The sequence below is a fragment of the Scleropages formosus genome, chromosome 8 (assembly GCF_900964775.1).
Source record: "Scleropages formosus chromosome 8, fSclFor1.1, whole genome shotgun sequence".
In the NCBI taxonomy this organism is placed as follows: domain Eukaryota; kingdom Metazoa; phylum Chordata; class Actinopteri; order Osteoglossiformes; family Osteoglossidae; genus Scleropages; species Scleropages formosus.
The window spans coordinates 5,223,942-5,241,051 of record NC_041813.1 but is presented as its reverse complement, the minus strand read 5'-3'; the positions used below and the strand labels follow the sequence as shown (position 1 = coordinate 5,241,051).

Here is a 17,110-nt window from a genome sequence, read left to right as displayed (position 1 = left end):
AGCAAGCAAAGATCACTATATGCTACTGAATGGTGTGCCAATTATAATGTGCAAAGCAGTTATCCCCTAAATGTCCCATCACTTTACACAATTGACTTCTGGGCCTGACATCTTACCCCCAGCTCCTTAACAAGGACGACGGTACTGATCCTTAAATGATACTGCAACAAAAATCTTTAACGTCAAGGAATTCTTCACGAGTTTCTAAGAAGCAGACGACAGACCCAAGTGTGTTTCCCCAAACTGTTTGACCTCTCTTTCAATCGAGTGCCATCAATTAACAGGCAAGAAAACTATTCCCACGCATGGTGATCCCAGCTGGGTGTCAATATCAATCACCGTCTCTTTAAAAACACTCGTCATTCAGGCCCATTCTGTCAGCCTGCAGGCTTCTCAGTCTCTGAATCGCATCAGTGCACGGACATGAAGTGGAGGAGAACACACTCCTTCTGTCCCCTGTGGGTAAGCAGCAGCTGTTGGAAGCAAAATCAGACACTTCTTCCATTATGAGGCACTGTCCTATGAATCATCACTTATGAAAGTATTACCCAGTTCAGGGTAAACAACACTCAAAATAGGCTTTATGATGAAAAAATAACTGTATGGTGTTGCACTGAATTGTATCCTGCAAAATAACCACTAACAGCATAGCGTCTATCCTGTAACAAGCTTATTTCCAAAAACTCGCAATCGCTAACCACACACTACACCCAACGTCCACTTTATTGGGTATATCTGCGAAAGAAGATGAGCTATGCAGTCGTCAGCTGCTTGACAGGAACGGCATATTGCTTCTCGTAGTTCTTGTGACCTGTCCGCCAACGGATCTCTACTCTGAATATCTTGATTATTCTCAGCCTAGAAATGTGGAATTGCTTTGGGATCTGGTGACTCAACAATAAATTCTATCAAAAAAGAAAAGGAAAAAAAAAAAAGAGTGGTATCCTTTGGGTTTCTTTCCATTCATCCATGTATCCACCTATCCATCCATGATTACTTCTAACACATCTTAAACCAACAGGCCATATCCCAACAACTGAAATCACCTCAGTGTCCCTTTGAATCAAAAATACATTGAGTCCCTAAGGATAAATACACCTGCTTTAAATAGAAAGGACTCAGGAGTTGCAGAGTCTAAATATCTGATGCGCTCACTTTAGGAAGTGTACCTGTCATTGTGTAATTGTAACAGATTTATTTAAACCAAAAAAAAAAAAACCAAATGCTGTAAATTCAGTGAAAGAAAGAAAAGTTTTATTTGAAAAATGTCCATAAGATTTTTCCCCCTTCTACAAATCTGTAAAAAGCAAAGCTGAGCTAAAAAAAAAAAAAAAATAACTGTACCTGAAATTAAAAGGATTTATGTTTTTTTTTTTTTCCCTTGCAATGATGGTAAAATGCTGTTGTGGTGGGTTCTGGAACAAAACGTTCACCATATTCCCTTTCAGTCTAAGGGCTTAGCAGGCCACATCCACCGACTCAGCAGGAGATGTGATGATAAGGGCTGGAGAATTCAAACACACCCCAATCGTCAACACCGCAGTGGAGACTGCGGCTTTTGGGAAGGGGAGCGAGAGCTGGTGTCATGTTCAGGATGCAATAGGAAGATCAGAGGTTGAGTTCTGTACACTTTCTGGATTCTGACCAACTTTCCAATGACTTTTTGCTAAAGCCTTTGGCTGTAAAATAACTTGGCATACTGCTGAAAGGCTATGGAGGGGGAGGGTAGTGAGAGGAAGACTGAGTACTTGAAGAGTGATAGGATCCTTAATATCCGGGCATGTTTTCACACACAGCTGGGTAAAATCAGTCCCCTTGGGATCCCTTGCTGATGTCTCTGAAGCTGGGGAAATTTCAGCAGGCAATGAAAGGAGCAGAACTGGTGACACAAGGGTGGCTGAGGAGGCTCGCTTCCTGCCTGTCCCTGGGAGAAACACTCTGCTGATATAAATCCAGTACAATTCTCCACAGGCCACTGCTGAGATTACAAAAGCCCCTTCAAGAAATTCCAGAAGCAGTACTAGAGCAGAACCCAGACCTGCAAACACAGGCACCAGCTGGTAAACAGAAGTCCAAGGTAGGCTGGAAGGAGCAACATGCACTGGGAACACCGGAGTGTGCAAACCAGTCCAAAATGTACGGCACGTGAAAGCATCGCAACCTTTACCTCCAAAGCACGGAAATACAAGTGCACTTGAGCTGGTGCAACAGCAAATTTCATAAATCATCATCATCTATATGTCATACAAACGCTGCAATATACATAAAATAAAAACGGGACAAGAACTTTTAACGAGGTGCCACAAAGCAGTCATTTGATTAGTTTCTGCACCGCTGAAGGTTCCCAAGAAATGTCTAATGCAAATAAATCCAAGTGTCCTAATTCTTCCACATAATGAAACGGTTGCAGAAAAGCACTTACGGAGCAATTTAGAGCAACCTCTTCTGAATACGGCACACAGTCTCACGCTTTTTCCTGTGGACACTAAAGGTCATGTGACACAGAAGGTGACCTCAGTCAACACTACATGACTGACGCCGTTGAGCAGGATGTCAGGTGGCCCAGGGTCGAGGCACTGGGAGCCAGCCTGAGGGGATACTTTTCCACAGAGCTGGAACATGGACGGCGATTGGCGAACAAGCTCTCCAGCGTCCCCCTAAAACCAGGAAACAACAACAGGGCCTGCAGTTGGCCCCCTGTCTCTTGATAGCTGCTGATTTTACAACTGCATTGTTCTTTCCACAAGGATTAAAACCTCAGCAAACAGCAATTTGTGAGAAGAATTCTAGCAAGGCCTGGATTGCAGACCCGTGACCTTGCAGGAGACGTTTGGCAGAAGTATCTCTGCGTTTTGGGGGGAACATCTGGTTCCAGTTAAGCTTCCTGGAAAAACAGCCTCTTCATAGAGCAGATCACTCAGTACCACGGGAGGAAGGGCCTCGGCTGTTTGTATGTGTCTGCGTACGCACATGAGCATGCACGTGAGACTGGGCATGTGTTTGGGTCATGAGCATGGATGTGCAAGAGTGCACGCATGCGTGCGAGAGAGACACTAATCATGCATTTAGGACGAGTGAGTGTGCTCTCTGTTTCTAGCACATGTGGAAGTGTCCAAAATGAAGTGTCTGTCATCCAAGATCCCTCTGGTCAGTAAACTGGGAGCCCGGGGGCTTAAAGGACCAGATGGCATTGCTCACAGGTGAGCATGAGGGTCTACCCAAGCAATAATATCAGCCTGTTTGCCCAAACTGAGTTTGCCAGAGGCCTCAGAGATCTAATGCCAGTACCAAAACATATACATGGTCCTAAGGACCAAGAGTGTTTGTTTTTAATTGCCCAGAAACCTTCAACTACGAGGCACTACAGAATAAAACCCTTGCTTAATTATTATTATTATTATTATTCACCAGCCTCCTAGAAGCAACAAACTCTTTCTTCAGCACCAAAATCCACATTTATTTTACAGAAAGGTCTTTCAGAGGTAAAGCTAGAGTGTTCGGAGGGAGAGAAGGCAGACAGAATGTGGGAAAATACAAAAACACACCACTGCTTCCCATGTCAACATGGGATGCTACCATGTGACATGTAAAAGAAACCTCTTTACAAAGAACATTAATTGGTCATGGCAGGGCTAAAAATGGCAAACAAGGTAACACCGGGCTTACTCAGAATTTAACTTCCGCTTAGGATGCTCATTAGACTCATTTGAATATTACAGCTGAGTGAAACAATAGAAGGCATGATGATTAATACTGAATGATGGAGACTGCACCATGGGAAAGAGAGTGGGAAGAAAGGGAGGAAAACAATGCTGACTATAAATAGGTGCAGATTAGGGGTGGTTGGGGGGGGTCCTTAAGTTCCTTACGGCTGGGTTTTCAACTGCACCCAATAAGATACGCCAAAAAAAAGAAGAGGTGGCTTGGGTCAACTTTGGTCCCTCTGCTCGGGTTTTGTGAAATCTCAGGAGGACACAAGGTGTGTAACTGAACCAAGTGGCTGATCCAAGACCTGAGACTCAGCTCACATGGTGAAACTAGCTACGGTGATGGGCGGCCATGGGTGTGTCAGGGTAGGGTTACACAGCTTATTCAGGGTGACCAGGTTGGTGTGTTTGGGGAGGGGGGATTTATAGTAACGGAAATCACTAAGGTTTTTATGTTTTCACAACTGCACTGCTATGTCATGCTTACCAAGTTTTTTTTTTTTTTTTTTTTTTAAAAAAAATAAGTTGTACTCGCTATCTGGTGATGAACTTACTACCTGGAATTAATGAGGTTTTGGGCAGTCATGTGAAAAAGAAAATACACCCTCTTTATAAATCAGGACATGACAAAAGCCATGTGATCCCTGCGATATCGTAAAATTAGGTCAATGTAACCTTAGGTGATAACACACAAGAGACTGTACTGTGTCCTTATTTATGTGACCAAAAAATAAGCAGACAAGGCACAGAAGCCATGTATGGGAAAACTAAGTACACCCCATAATTCATTAGTTGAACAATGTGGTGTAATGGGGCTCTTCCATCAGCCATTGTTGTTGTGAAAAGTTTCTATGTGTCTGAGTGTTTTGTGCGGCTCTCCTGCGACTGATCGGTCCCAGAAAATGAAATGAAATTTCTTTCACAATAACAAAGTATTTTTTTTTGTAGGAGTTCATCAGTGCCTCACATTCTGGAGGAATCTTGGCCCACTCTTCTTTACCAACGCAACGCTGCCTCAGTTCCTTGATGCTGGATGGCATTCATTTATGCACAGCTCTCTGAAGCTCATGGCATCACCAAGAAGTTGAGGTCTGGATGTGGCCATTCCACCCCAATTGTTTCTCAGTTGTAGATTTATTGCTGCTCTTGGGATCAATGTCCTGTTGCACGGCCCACTTTCAGCTAAGCTTTAGCTGGCAGATGGCCTCACATTTCTCTCTAGAATACTTTGGTATAAAGAGTTCACGGTCAACTCTGTGACCGCAAGGTGTCCAGGTCCTGCGGCTGCAAAACAAGGCCAAAACATCACCCCTCCACTGCCATGTTTGGCACATGGCATGAGGTGTTTGTAGTGATACATTGTTTTTGGTTTGTGGCCAAATAATGACCAAACATCTTCATGCTGGTCTCCTCTAGCCTAAAGCATACTGTTCCAGAAATCTTGAAGTTTGTTTCAGATGTAACTTTGCAAACCTAAGCTGTATTGTCATGTTCTATTTGGGGAGAAAGGACTTTCTCCTGTCTAACCTTTTATCAAAGTCATACTTGTTCAGTTTTTTCCCCCTGATAGCAGTATCATGAACCTTAACATTTACGACATTAACCAAGGCATACAGTTTCCTAGATGTAGCTCTTGCCTTTCGGCTTATTTTATGTTGAATAAATGAAAACAGCTAAATTTGCTGTGTTGTCTGTTATGAAGCTAGAATTGTCTAATTATAGAAACAGAGAACCAGACTTATCTATGCCATCATATGTAAAACCATGGAACTGAAAGAGGCTGTACTTTTTCTACATGACTGTGTGGCCTGTTACGCCTATGCAAAATGTAAACACAAATTTGTCACTTTTTTGTGCATCTCAACCTGATTTGAACAAACAATTACATATTACATTTAGAAAGAATTTGCAAATATTCCTGACATCTCTGGTAAAAAAAAAAAAATTAAATAAATAAATAAATGAATGAAATAAAGTGAACCAAAGTGCTTACACAAACCTGATCCCAAGAACAGCCGCTGGTCCCTGAATGCTAGCAGCCTCAGTAAACAACAGCAACAAGGACAGTGCCAATTCTTCACCTCTGATGCTGCCTAAGGGCATTCAGACTGTGAAAGGCTCCAATATAAAGTCCGTCGTTGCGATCCATGCTGATGTAGAAGGATTTGGTGGAAGCTTCCCCCGAGTTTGATTAATCTATACACAGCGTTTGTGAGGAGTTTATGTTTGTGTGTGTGTGTATGTGTGAGAGAGAATGAGTGAGTGTGTGAGAGAGAGACTATGAGAAAATGGCAAGGGGGGTGTAACACTGCAAAGCAATCAAACAAGGCGGGTGGTGGGGGGGGTTGGGGAGGGGACTGGACACCTGCCTGCTCTCTGTGCAGCGCAGCAGGCCTGTAATCAAGCAAAGTGCTGAAAGATGTTTCCAAGGTGAACCAGGCCAGAAACTGGAGCTATGGGGAATCAGTGGGAACCCTCCTCCCCCCGTGCTCAGACACACATCGTAGAAACTCAGATACATACTGGCATACAAACCTGTACCATTTGATGTAGCGTCGGCGCTTACGGTTACGTGCTAAAATGAGCACAACCAAAGAAAACGAGCAAGCGAGGACCCAAAAACAGAAATATCCCATTTTTAAGATGCACGTTCCAGCAATGGAGTAGGTCTTGGTGTCATACTTCAGCAAACGGTACTCAGCATTCACTCATGTACTCTGCAATCTGTTCTGACTATATATTTTATAATTTATACAAGTGGGCAAAATGAGGCTGATGTGAGTTAAAAACAAGCAGTACGTAATTCCAAAAAGACGAAAAACAGTAAACACCATGATATAATCCCTGAAGGAGAATGCCATACAAAATTGTAAGGAGACTTAAGCAGAGAGAAGCAAGCAAGTCATAAGAGAAAACCCATCTGCTCTCAGAGTTAAATAAAAAAAGCAGGAAAACTGGAGAACTACCCTCCCTCTTAACCACTGACATGAACCATTAAGGTCTTGTGACAGCATCTCTCACCAGACACCCCAGCATCTCCCCAGTTTTCGATTACATGTTTTTTGGCCAGTTGTTGAGCGTAAAGCGACCAGTAGCTGTAAAAACTCTGTGAGCCGAAAGAAATCACGACTCAATTAACGTGGCCCACCACCCTGGTACACACACCGGGCACATCGAAACAGGGAGCCATGGTAACACCGGGGAGAGAGACCGGGGTATATACATACAGCATGGGCTTAAGGCAGGACAGATGTATCTAGGGTCTTTCATGTAATCAATCCCTAGAAAGAACTCTGTTGTGTGTATGGTAGGAAAAGTTCACAACAAGCTCCGATGCACACTGACAACATGAAAAAGTTGCGTGTATCTGTCATTTGGGCATCTTTTGTGAGCCATGACTGTACAAACAACAGAACTGAATGTTTTCCTGGTTTGGTCAAAACATCATAGGTCTGACAAAACGTGTTAGGCCTTGGAGGCTCAAAGGCTGTTTCTCATCCCACCCCCACAACTCTTTCCCTAGTCTGTTTTCCACCCTGAGATGCCGAGCCAGCTCAAACACTTCCTCCCAGGGTGCCGTTTAATAAAACACTTTCTTCCACTTTCATCCACCCCTTGAGCGGGATGGCTGGGGGGGGATTGGGGGTTTGTCCATCCACGTCCGAGGTGGGACTTGGGGATTGCCTGAGATTTGGAAACGTGGAGTGGGGGAGCTAGAAACACAAGTATGACTGACAAGCCTGCTCTGCGAGCGCTTTCTGCCTCCAACGTTCCTCCTTGGGCAGGTCGAGCTTTGCTCGCTGTGACCAGGAAGACAGCAGTGCAAGCTGGAGCAAGTCACTGAGGCTTTTCTTCTTCCCTCCACATCTACATTCACATACCCTTCAAGCTTCCAGCAAGCCTCTCCCACCATAGCTGCTCCTTTCCCCCAGACTGGGACAGAATTCTAAGCACACACTACGAAGTCCATCAGGTGGGAAGCAAGCAAGTGGGCGTGTGTTTCTGTGCCCCCATGGAGTATTACCTATAGATCCAGGAGACTTCGAAAAAGATCTAAACATCTCATCTGAGGACCTAAACATATGTAGTAAAGCAGCTTATTTCTACAGATGCTCTGAAGTCGAAAGGGAAACCTCTAATAAATAATGGTCAGCAGGTACTGCAGTGGTTAGAGTCATCGCAAAGCCAACAAAATACCTGAATTCTAATTCCTGCTCCTCTGTAGTAGTCGCCTAAAAATGACCCTCTGTATAAATGAGTATGGTCAACCGATAGAGGTCACCTTGTCGCGGTGGTAGGGGCTTGTGCACTGCTGTGACCCAAAGGGCTACACTGGCTGGAGTAACACTCCTTTGGGTTCAACCTTATCAGGAAGACCAATGGTTAGCAGTCAGACAAAAAGCAGCGAATGTCATACTGGGCAGCAGCAGTATGGGTCGGTGTTAATGGCAGAGGATCACATTTCAGTGACAAATGGCAACAATACCAACTGCGTGGAGGAAAGGCCTGGTAATCTACTTCCTTATCTTGCCATGAAAACTCTATGGATAGTAACTCTTAGCCGGTTGGCAGATGATGATTTTAAGGGCAACTAGCCATAGAGTCACCATCGACTCGACAGCACATAGCACCACCACAAATGCGTAAACAATCATAAGCAACTCAGTAAGCTGCTTTGGACAAAACCATGGGCTAAATGAATACATGTAATATCAAGGACTGCAGGGTGCTCTTTCACTTTACTGCTCACATAGAGCAACCAGGGCTGGCCAAAAGATGCTGCTGCCTTATCCAACCTGATCCACGAGCACAAACCCTTCTGTAGAGATACGTATATCCAAGCGGTACCTGGTATGTTCCAATGCCGATGTGCTTCGGGTCAATTTTCACCAGCTCAGCTAGCGGGTCCTGAACACGCCTCCCAATGGAAACTGGGAGAAAGAGACAGAGTACGGTGTGGTCTCAAACATGGGATTGGCTGCACATAAACGCAATTCGCGCTCGCTTGCTCGCACACACACACACACACACACACACACACACACACACACACACAAACAAACATGCACAGCGAGGACAGACTGAAAACAGTGAGGTCTGAATGTGCACCTGACTACGGACACAGACAGACACACATACACAGAGAGAAAGTGAGGAAAGACAGAAAACAGCATGGTTTCACAACTGCAGACGTACCAGCGTCCAAAAATATACATGGACACGCATGCATACAATGGCAACACTCCATCAACGAAGCATATACAAGTTCTCACACAGAGCTACTACCTTTGGACCCAAAGGTCACAGGCTCGATCCCCACCTCCAGCTGTAGTACCCTTAACCAAGGTACTTACCCTGAAATTGCTCCAGTAAAATTACCCAGCTGTATAAATGGGCAAATAATTGTAACCTTAATACTCTAAGTTGCTTTGAAGGAAAGCGTCACATGAATGAATGAATGAATGCATGCACGCATGCAAAAAAAAAAAAAAAAAAAAAAAAAACCCATTAAAGTAAATGTGCACAGTGGCAGAAGAAGAAAAAAATGGGTGGTTTTAATCTAGAGACCAGTGTTAATTAGCACTAATAAACTAACATGCATGATCACACACAGTTTAAGTATGCAGATGGTGGTTTGCATTTGCCCCCTCTCTTAATGGGCCCCCAGGTGCTCTATCGGGTGACCCAGGACACACCCCAGGCAACTGGGTTGGGGGGGTGGGGGCACCATCGTTTGCACACTACTGTTCTCCATTCCAAATAATTGTCTCTCCCTTAATGGCCTCCCCTGCTGAGGTCCGCACAGGACTCCCAACACCTGCCTCCCAGCTCCGCCCACCACTCGAAGGCCACTACACACATGCGCAAATGCAGAATTTCAGCCACAAATACAGACACAAAGCACTGTGGCATACAGACACACAAACACACATGGTTCTCCAGTCTCTTTCAGTGCTACACTCGGTTTTCCCAAAGGATCCACACTGGTTCACTTTCTGACCAATAGTGAAAAGAGGGGGGGGGGCAGTACCGCAAACCCTGCGCCAAGTTTTCAATAAAAGTCCGAATTTTTGCCATAGTCCTGGAGAGTTTAAAGAGCATAATTAATCCCACTATCAAACATGAGATTTTGCTGCGCAGTGCTGATGACTGATAAAGTCGTTGGGATGTGCACCAAACTACTTATGATCCACTGAGTGTGCGTTATCTCCAGTTGGACATGGTCGTGAAATCACTCAGTGACTAATCCTTTGCACTGGGATGATGCAGGGATTCTGGCACGACTCTCTGCCAAAGGACACCGTCAGGTCCGTGAATCACCGCTGTTGGACCCTTTGTCTTCATAAAACCGCCGCCGTTATGAAACGGGGCAGGTGCCAAGGTGCTGATCTAACCGGGCCCAACAGCAACAACGGGCCAATCAAATACAAATAAAAAGCGAAGGAGAATTCATTTATACTGATGTGTCGCTCCTCCAACGACAGTGTTATTTAGATGGGGGATCAGAGCGCTGCGCCTGCGATTGCTGTGTTTAGTCTCGGAAAAACAGAGCCAGGGTGGTAGGGCAGTATGAGCCAGCTTAACAACCATGCTGGTCTGACTGTTTTCAGGGGCCAAAAGTAACCCAAGGCCATACCCTGAATCCTGGGTACTTGACCTGAGATACTCCAGTAAAATAGTCGTACATTTAGAGGAGCTGCACTGTGAAGTCCTTCAGACAAAAAAAAAAAAAAAAAAACAGCTTAGCAAAGAAGCCACAAAAAGACATACTTTGCAATTAATTCAAAAGTGCCCAAAGTAAAGTGTTACTGTAAATAGTTCATTTCAATGAGTAGCAGCGAGTGCTTTGCATTTCTGCTTTAAAAAAAAAAAAAAAAAAAAGATTCATTTTTGGTGAAAAGCAGAACCGCTTTGTGTGCACTGTGAGAGACCCCTGAAATATCATCCCTGCCCAAATATTATTGTAGGCTACAAGTTCCAGGGAGAGGGATAGGAGCAAGCGGTGGCTTTCACCCCGATGTGCGCAGTCTCTCGCTGCATACACCTCAGCACCCCCAGATAGCACAGACCACTTGTGCCCAAACCACTGCTTCACGTGGCCAGAGAGACAGTGTTGTTCTCTCCCCAGATATGAGAAGCCCCGTCAACTGCCTCTTCCTTTGGCCCTCCCCTTCTTCATACACACTGGCGGTGCTGCTCTCATCATCACCCACCAAGCATGACCCAAACTGCTCCCCATCAGCACCCGCTGTACCTGCCTGAACCCAGATCTCAGCTAGGGCTTCCCCCCATCTCTGTCCCATATGCTTCCTTCACTAAAACTAGACCCTTCGCAACAAGCTAGGTTTACTTTTCAACACTACTAGCAAGGGCCAGGTAGCCTGTTGGTTCCACATTTTCTTTCCAGGGTCACTTTCAATAGCATGACAGCACCTTCTAGAGTTCAACAGGAGGAGAGAACCTGCTGCTTTTGTATGCCGTCATGAAGGTGCTTTGCAATAGCTCACACCGTGAGCCAAAGGTCAGTGATGCGGGTGAGGAGCAGTTTCCCATAAGATAGCGGGGACCTCGTGGTTTGAAGGAGAGATGCTGGCTGATGCAGGCAGCAGCAGTACAGTATATGTGGCTGTAGAAATACATGCAGTGCAAAAACAAAACTCCAATGGGCACGACAAAGTGTCCAGCTGTGACCCGGACTGTTGCTTTAGGATGGCCAGTACCACTCGCCTCAGCATAAACACACGTGAAAACAACACAAACGCATACCCGCAGGATCATGTAAGACTTAAGCTATATACAGCAATTCAGTTCAGCATATAGAGACTAAAGAACAATAAAGCACTGAGGTTCAACTCTTTTGAAAGTGCTGTAAAATTACACTGTCTGTGATTTACCACTAGAAGTCGCTGTTGTTACTTCTAAAAACATACACTGTTTACCCGAAAGACACAAATTAATTTGTTTAGGAAAACGCATAGTATATTTTTTTATTTGGGGAAAAAAAAGAAAAAAAAATACAATAAGATTGGAGCCAGAAAAGAAGTGCAGTCAGTGAATTACAATTAGATGAAGTACAGCCAAAAGCTTGCAGAACCCACTAAATGAAAACGTTGCACAAAGTACACAAAGAAGAGCACAGGATTTAACTGCTTACACCAGATGCCACAAAACATCCAAAAAATAAAAAGGAAAAGGGTACACACCGCAGACTGGGAAAGGTCAAATCCAATTCATATCGCCTTCCTTTGAACCTTGACAACCTGAAAAATTTTCCCCCTAGAGTTTCAGTTTAAGTTCCTCACCTCCTGCTCAAAAGATGTGTATAAAAATGAACACATTAGAGGAAAAGTTCATCTGTGGTGCATACACCAGTACGGCCAGGCACGTCCTATTCTAAGAACTGGTGAGGGAAAAAAGATTAATAAAATAAATTTAATTTTCGTAGCTGTTTTGATCATTCATTGTGAAATTACTATACTGTAGGAGGTATTGTTGGGAGACAGGGAACTTTGCATTCTGGGAGTAAGTGTCCAGGCTTGTCACATGGTAGAAAGTGTGGCCACCGACAGATCCCAAAAGCCCATACTGTGACAGGTCCCAGTGGCCTTAGAAGCACAGCTCACTGGGGGTGTACATGGGCACTACAGCTTTCCTTTCTCTCCAGGGCAAATGCACCAGGAAAGACAGGACATGACAAAGCTTGCAAAGAATGCTACCGCCTGACCTTTCAGAGTGTGTGTTGGGGGAGAGGAGAAAAAAAAAAAAAAAAAAAAAATACACAGAGGTTGTACAGGATCCTGTTGTGTCAACCTCTTCCTTCCCATAATCATTGAAACTGAAAGACAGGGCAACCGATGGGGTTTCACGAAGTCCATGTCCAACACAGACACTGCACACACAGTGACACAAAGCCTTTTTACAGGAACTCCCATTCTCATGGATCATGAGGATGTCAAAGGGCAGCTTTACCTGCACTCCTTAGGTTCGGGTCCAAGTCTGGCATCTCCTTAGCAGCCTCTGGGCTGACGCTGTAGATGGAGGCCCCAGCTTCATTTGTGATGCTGACAACGAAGAGGTAAGACACAAAAAACATATCATGTCACTATAAACACCACCTCAAAAATTATTCTTCCAGGGCTCAACAAGGCTTCTTTCTGTTTTGCTTCATTCACCAAACTCTAGCATTGAAAAATGGGTAAAACGCATGAATACAGAATTAGGGGACCCCCCCCAACTTCACCTTGTTCTGTATTAAAGTATTATATTTCTGGTATAATAACAGGAAAATGCCAGTTGAGAAAGTTCCCAGAAGAGCTTGACGTGTGACCTCCCTCAGGTAAGACAACACTCTGGTGCTTAAGGACAGGGGGCATTTAGAATGTGTAACCTCGCCCCCAGTCGACCCCTAGAGAGCCAGCTCATTCCATGGCCTTTTGTTCTCCAGGGGGCGACGACAGTCACGCACTTCTCCATGGGATCGCCAGCCACCCGTCTCAGAAGTGGATAATAAGCGGCTGTTGCTGAGCTTCCGTTCTCCGCACGTTCCCTTTTCCCCATCTCTCATCAAGGGGGCTATTCATGGCTGCCGGGCAGGTAAGATCGACCCTCCCCTGGGGAGAGACAACCCGCGTGTCCCCAAGCTCCCAGGGAAAAGGTTTTCCATGACTTGCAACGACCAAGCAAAAGGAGAAGGATGTCTTCCGAGAACGCACGTTGAGAAGTAAATGCATGGCCTGTATTTCTACAAACCCGAGAGGAAAAGGTCCACATTGGCTCACCATTCCCAACAGCAGCACTTAACATGCATGAGCAGACTAGCCAGGTTTCACAGGCCCTCTCATTTGACCTCAGAAAAAGATCTCCCAAAGTGTCCAGCTGCATTTCAAAGCTCTGCAGAACATGAAGGAACTCTAAAGACCTTGGTCCAGGAAAGGCATTGTTTCAACGTGCAACAGCCAATACAGGTAGTCCCCGAGTTACAAACGTCTGAATTACGTACAACCTGTAGTTACAAACCAAGGCTGGAAGGAGAGGGGACACACCCAGGATGAGATGCTAGTCTGCCACAAGGCACCCCAAGCAGGAATTGAACCCCAGATCCACCACAGAGCAGGCTCCGGCTAAACCCGCAGCGCCACCGCACCCCTCCCATTTATTATCATTATCATCTCTGTCTCTGTTATAAATACTGTAGTTACAATTATTATCATCATCACAATCATCTCTCTATTATAAATATTGTAGTTACATTTATTACCATCATTATTGAAGGTACACTATATACTAAGACAAACAGCTGAGTGACATTAGACAGGAACCGTACCTAACTTACATACAAATTCGACTTAAAGACAGACTTAGGAATGGAACTCGTTCGTAATCTGGGGACTGCCTGTACTGCAGCAAACATGTCGCAAGCCATGAAGCTGTTGGATGACACTGTTATAGATTATAACTCCAGAACATGCGAGAGAAGCAAAAGGAATCACGGGAAGCGTAACAGCCCGGCCCTCTCTCCCCTCTACGTGACTGCATCACAGAGGGGAACTGCAGAGAAGGGGGTGGCGGTAGCTCTGTCAGAAATGGATTGAACCCACTGAGGAGAAAGAGCAGTGGAGGAAACGTGTAATTCGGTGGAAACATTAATCAAACAATAACAACAACCTCCGGGAGTAGAGAGAGCCACTGCTCCCCCCACGCTGCCCTCTGCCACCCCAAACAGGTGCACTCCAATGATAACGATAATTACGTTCTCCGCTAACAAATGCAACCAGGAATTTAGCACACATTCATAACCGCGCTTCATATTAATTAACTGCAGCAAATGTTTAACAAGCTCCTAAAACCCGTATCATTATGTATTTTCATCCTGACGTGGCGAAGGCTTCTTGAAGCAGCGCGCCGTACGCAGCCTCGTGGTTCCAATTCAAACAAACAGCTCCAAGTGTTCCACTGCGTAGCGCCGACAGCTTAACCCCGCCCGGGCGCTCAACTGTGACGCATTATTAAAAATAAACGAATGTTAATTACTGATGAAAGGCTCCCTTATGCTCTTCTGATAACTGAAACTTTGCCGCTTTAAAGAACATTTATTTTGGCGACGCGGGCCGGACACTCTCATACGGACACCTTGAGCCAGCTCATTAGAGGCCCGGAGATGGTTCAAATATTTACGCAGACTGGCCCAGCTCTGCAGCAGGCCTACGGGTTGCTCCAGACCCCTTTATGCGGGCTCCTGGCGGCCGGAGGGCTGTTGCCACTTGTTCACTGAGGACGGGATAAAGAAACAGCAACCATTCAGGATGCTGGCCTGCATGAATGCATCGGTGTTTCAGCGCAGATAATCACCAACACTCCTCTGTCACATCTGCGTCAAGGACACACACATAGAAATAACACCTGCTTTCATCATTATTGACACAAGGATGTGATGAGAGACAGTAACGTGGAAAGAACCATTGGTGAACCCAGCACCTCCGACTACGGCGGGTTCCAGAAATACATTGTTAACACACAGGCTAGTACACAAGGCTACACACCACCTACATTTCCCTGGGACTGAAAAGAGAGGTGTACCGTTAGGAAGCGAAAACCCAATCATCTGACAGCTCCTCTAGGTCACACAACTGCCCTTGTTCATTGTGGTGTTCCCTTGTTCCTCTCAAGTCACATCATAAGAAGATGCAGTTTTGTATTCATCGATTTGGCTATGAATGTCTTGACTGGCTCTGCGTTCAATTAAATCAATGAAGACCAGCTGTTTTCAGGCTCTTGCTACTTATTCAAACACAAAAGCAGAAAGCTCTGAAAGACAATTATGGACATGACATATAATTATAAACAAAAGACCTCAAACTTATAACGTTATTTAATAGGCATGGTTGAAATGTGCCAATTCAAGTTTCCATCATTTCAGGAAGGTGAATGCTTTATTTTCTTTGTGTCGCAGAGTGAAGTTGGAACTTGTTTAAACTTGTGGCCTGGTCTAAAGGTCAGTATGTGAGGCCATAGGGGCTGAGCTCTAAATATGCACCAGCAGTGCCATCTAGTGGACAGCGTTGGGTGAAACCACAGCGCTTCCATTGTTTCTTCCTTAAAATCTATTCCATCGACCAAACAAAAGAGATTCACTGGATAAAGTTTCTATTTTCTATTTTGAAGTTTCTATTTTTGACCATTATAATACAGAATATGTATGCACAATTAATAATTTATCAGCTCTACTCTATATTATAATACACACACACGCTGTACAGTCCAATACTCCATACTTCTCTCTCAGTGAAGACGTCAGAGGTGCGAGTTCAGAATTAGCACCTCTTTAACACCAGCTCTTCAACAGCCACTGTGGACTCCAGGGTGCGACAGAACCTCCAACCTGATAACCTTGCTGCTGGACGGCTTTCGCCCCAGTCCACACTGGTGGCGCCCCGGCAAACTCGCCAGTTAGTGACATCCATCCCAATGACAGGCAGCAGAAGCCTTGAGACAACAATTAGTTTTTAAATTAACTTACATATTTCATTCTCCCCCTGCATCCCCCTATTCACCGGATGGACCGTACCCTCCCCGCAGCCCTCGCACCCCACTGACAGCTGACATGATGCTCAACCAATGCTTCGGCCTCTAACAGCACTAACAAGCCCTGGCATGTGACCTTCACTGGGGTCAGATGCGTCAGCGTCATGGACTCAGTAATTAATATGATATTCCTAAAAATTAAGATCGAGGAAACGGAAGGGGGGAGTGGGGTGTGGGGCTGAGAAGGAATGTGAGATCATGGATGTGTGATGACCCCAGTGAATGTAGTGGGAACATGAGCACAATGGTGACAACTGCAAAAACCTCAGAGGTCCTGGGGGTCTGAAGCCAGCAGCAGTCCCCACCCCCCAATGCACCCCACCCACCCACACACACACACACTACTGGTACTGAAGGCTGGATGGTAGGCCAGGATCAGAAACACTGGATGGTGTGTAAATGTCTCTGAGTCACAGTAACATTGAACAAGGGCATTTCCACAATTGACGAGAACCAAACCTTGTGCCAGACAACCACCAGCAGTGTGGAAAAACAAACATGAAGGAACTCGGTGGTTCAGGTCTGACGAGTTCTCCGCCTACAATGTTTACTACACAGAAAGGTCCTGCTGACGGAAGCAGAAAGCACCATCACACCCCTGTTAAGTGATATCTGACACACATTGACCCTTTGGGTGAAATGAAAGGGAGATGGAGTCTCATTCAGTATCGGAGGCCTTTCGCCCATGGGAAGGTGCCCCAAAAGTCTGTCCACAGTTTACAGACACACAGAACCTCTTCTATCATGTCGGAATTAATTATCATATCAGTTGTAGCTGTAGGGAATGAGGCACGTATGGATGCAGATTCGGCTACACCGGG

At 45.2% G+C, this 17,110-nt stretch overlaps 1 protein-coding gene across 4 annotated transcripts in view; it reads right to left on the bottom strand.

Moving 5' to 3' along the window:
• srbd1 (S1 RNA binding domain 1) overlaps positions 1-17,110 on the bottom strand; it is a 74,797-nt gene that overhangs the window by 22,753 nt on the left and 34,934 nt on the right. For all 4 annotated transcript variants that reach the window (XM_018725070.2, XM_018725068.2, XM_018725071.2 and 1 more), the window contains exons 15-16: positions 12,678-12,769; positions 8,556-8,638 (exon numbers count right to left, since the gene is read on the bottom strand). In XM_018725070.2, coding sequence (XP_018580586.2) covers positions 8,556-8,638; positions 12,678-12,769 — 175 coding nt within the window. The remainder of the gene's footprint in view (positions 1-8,555; positions 8,639-12,677; positions 12,770-17,110) is intronic.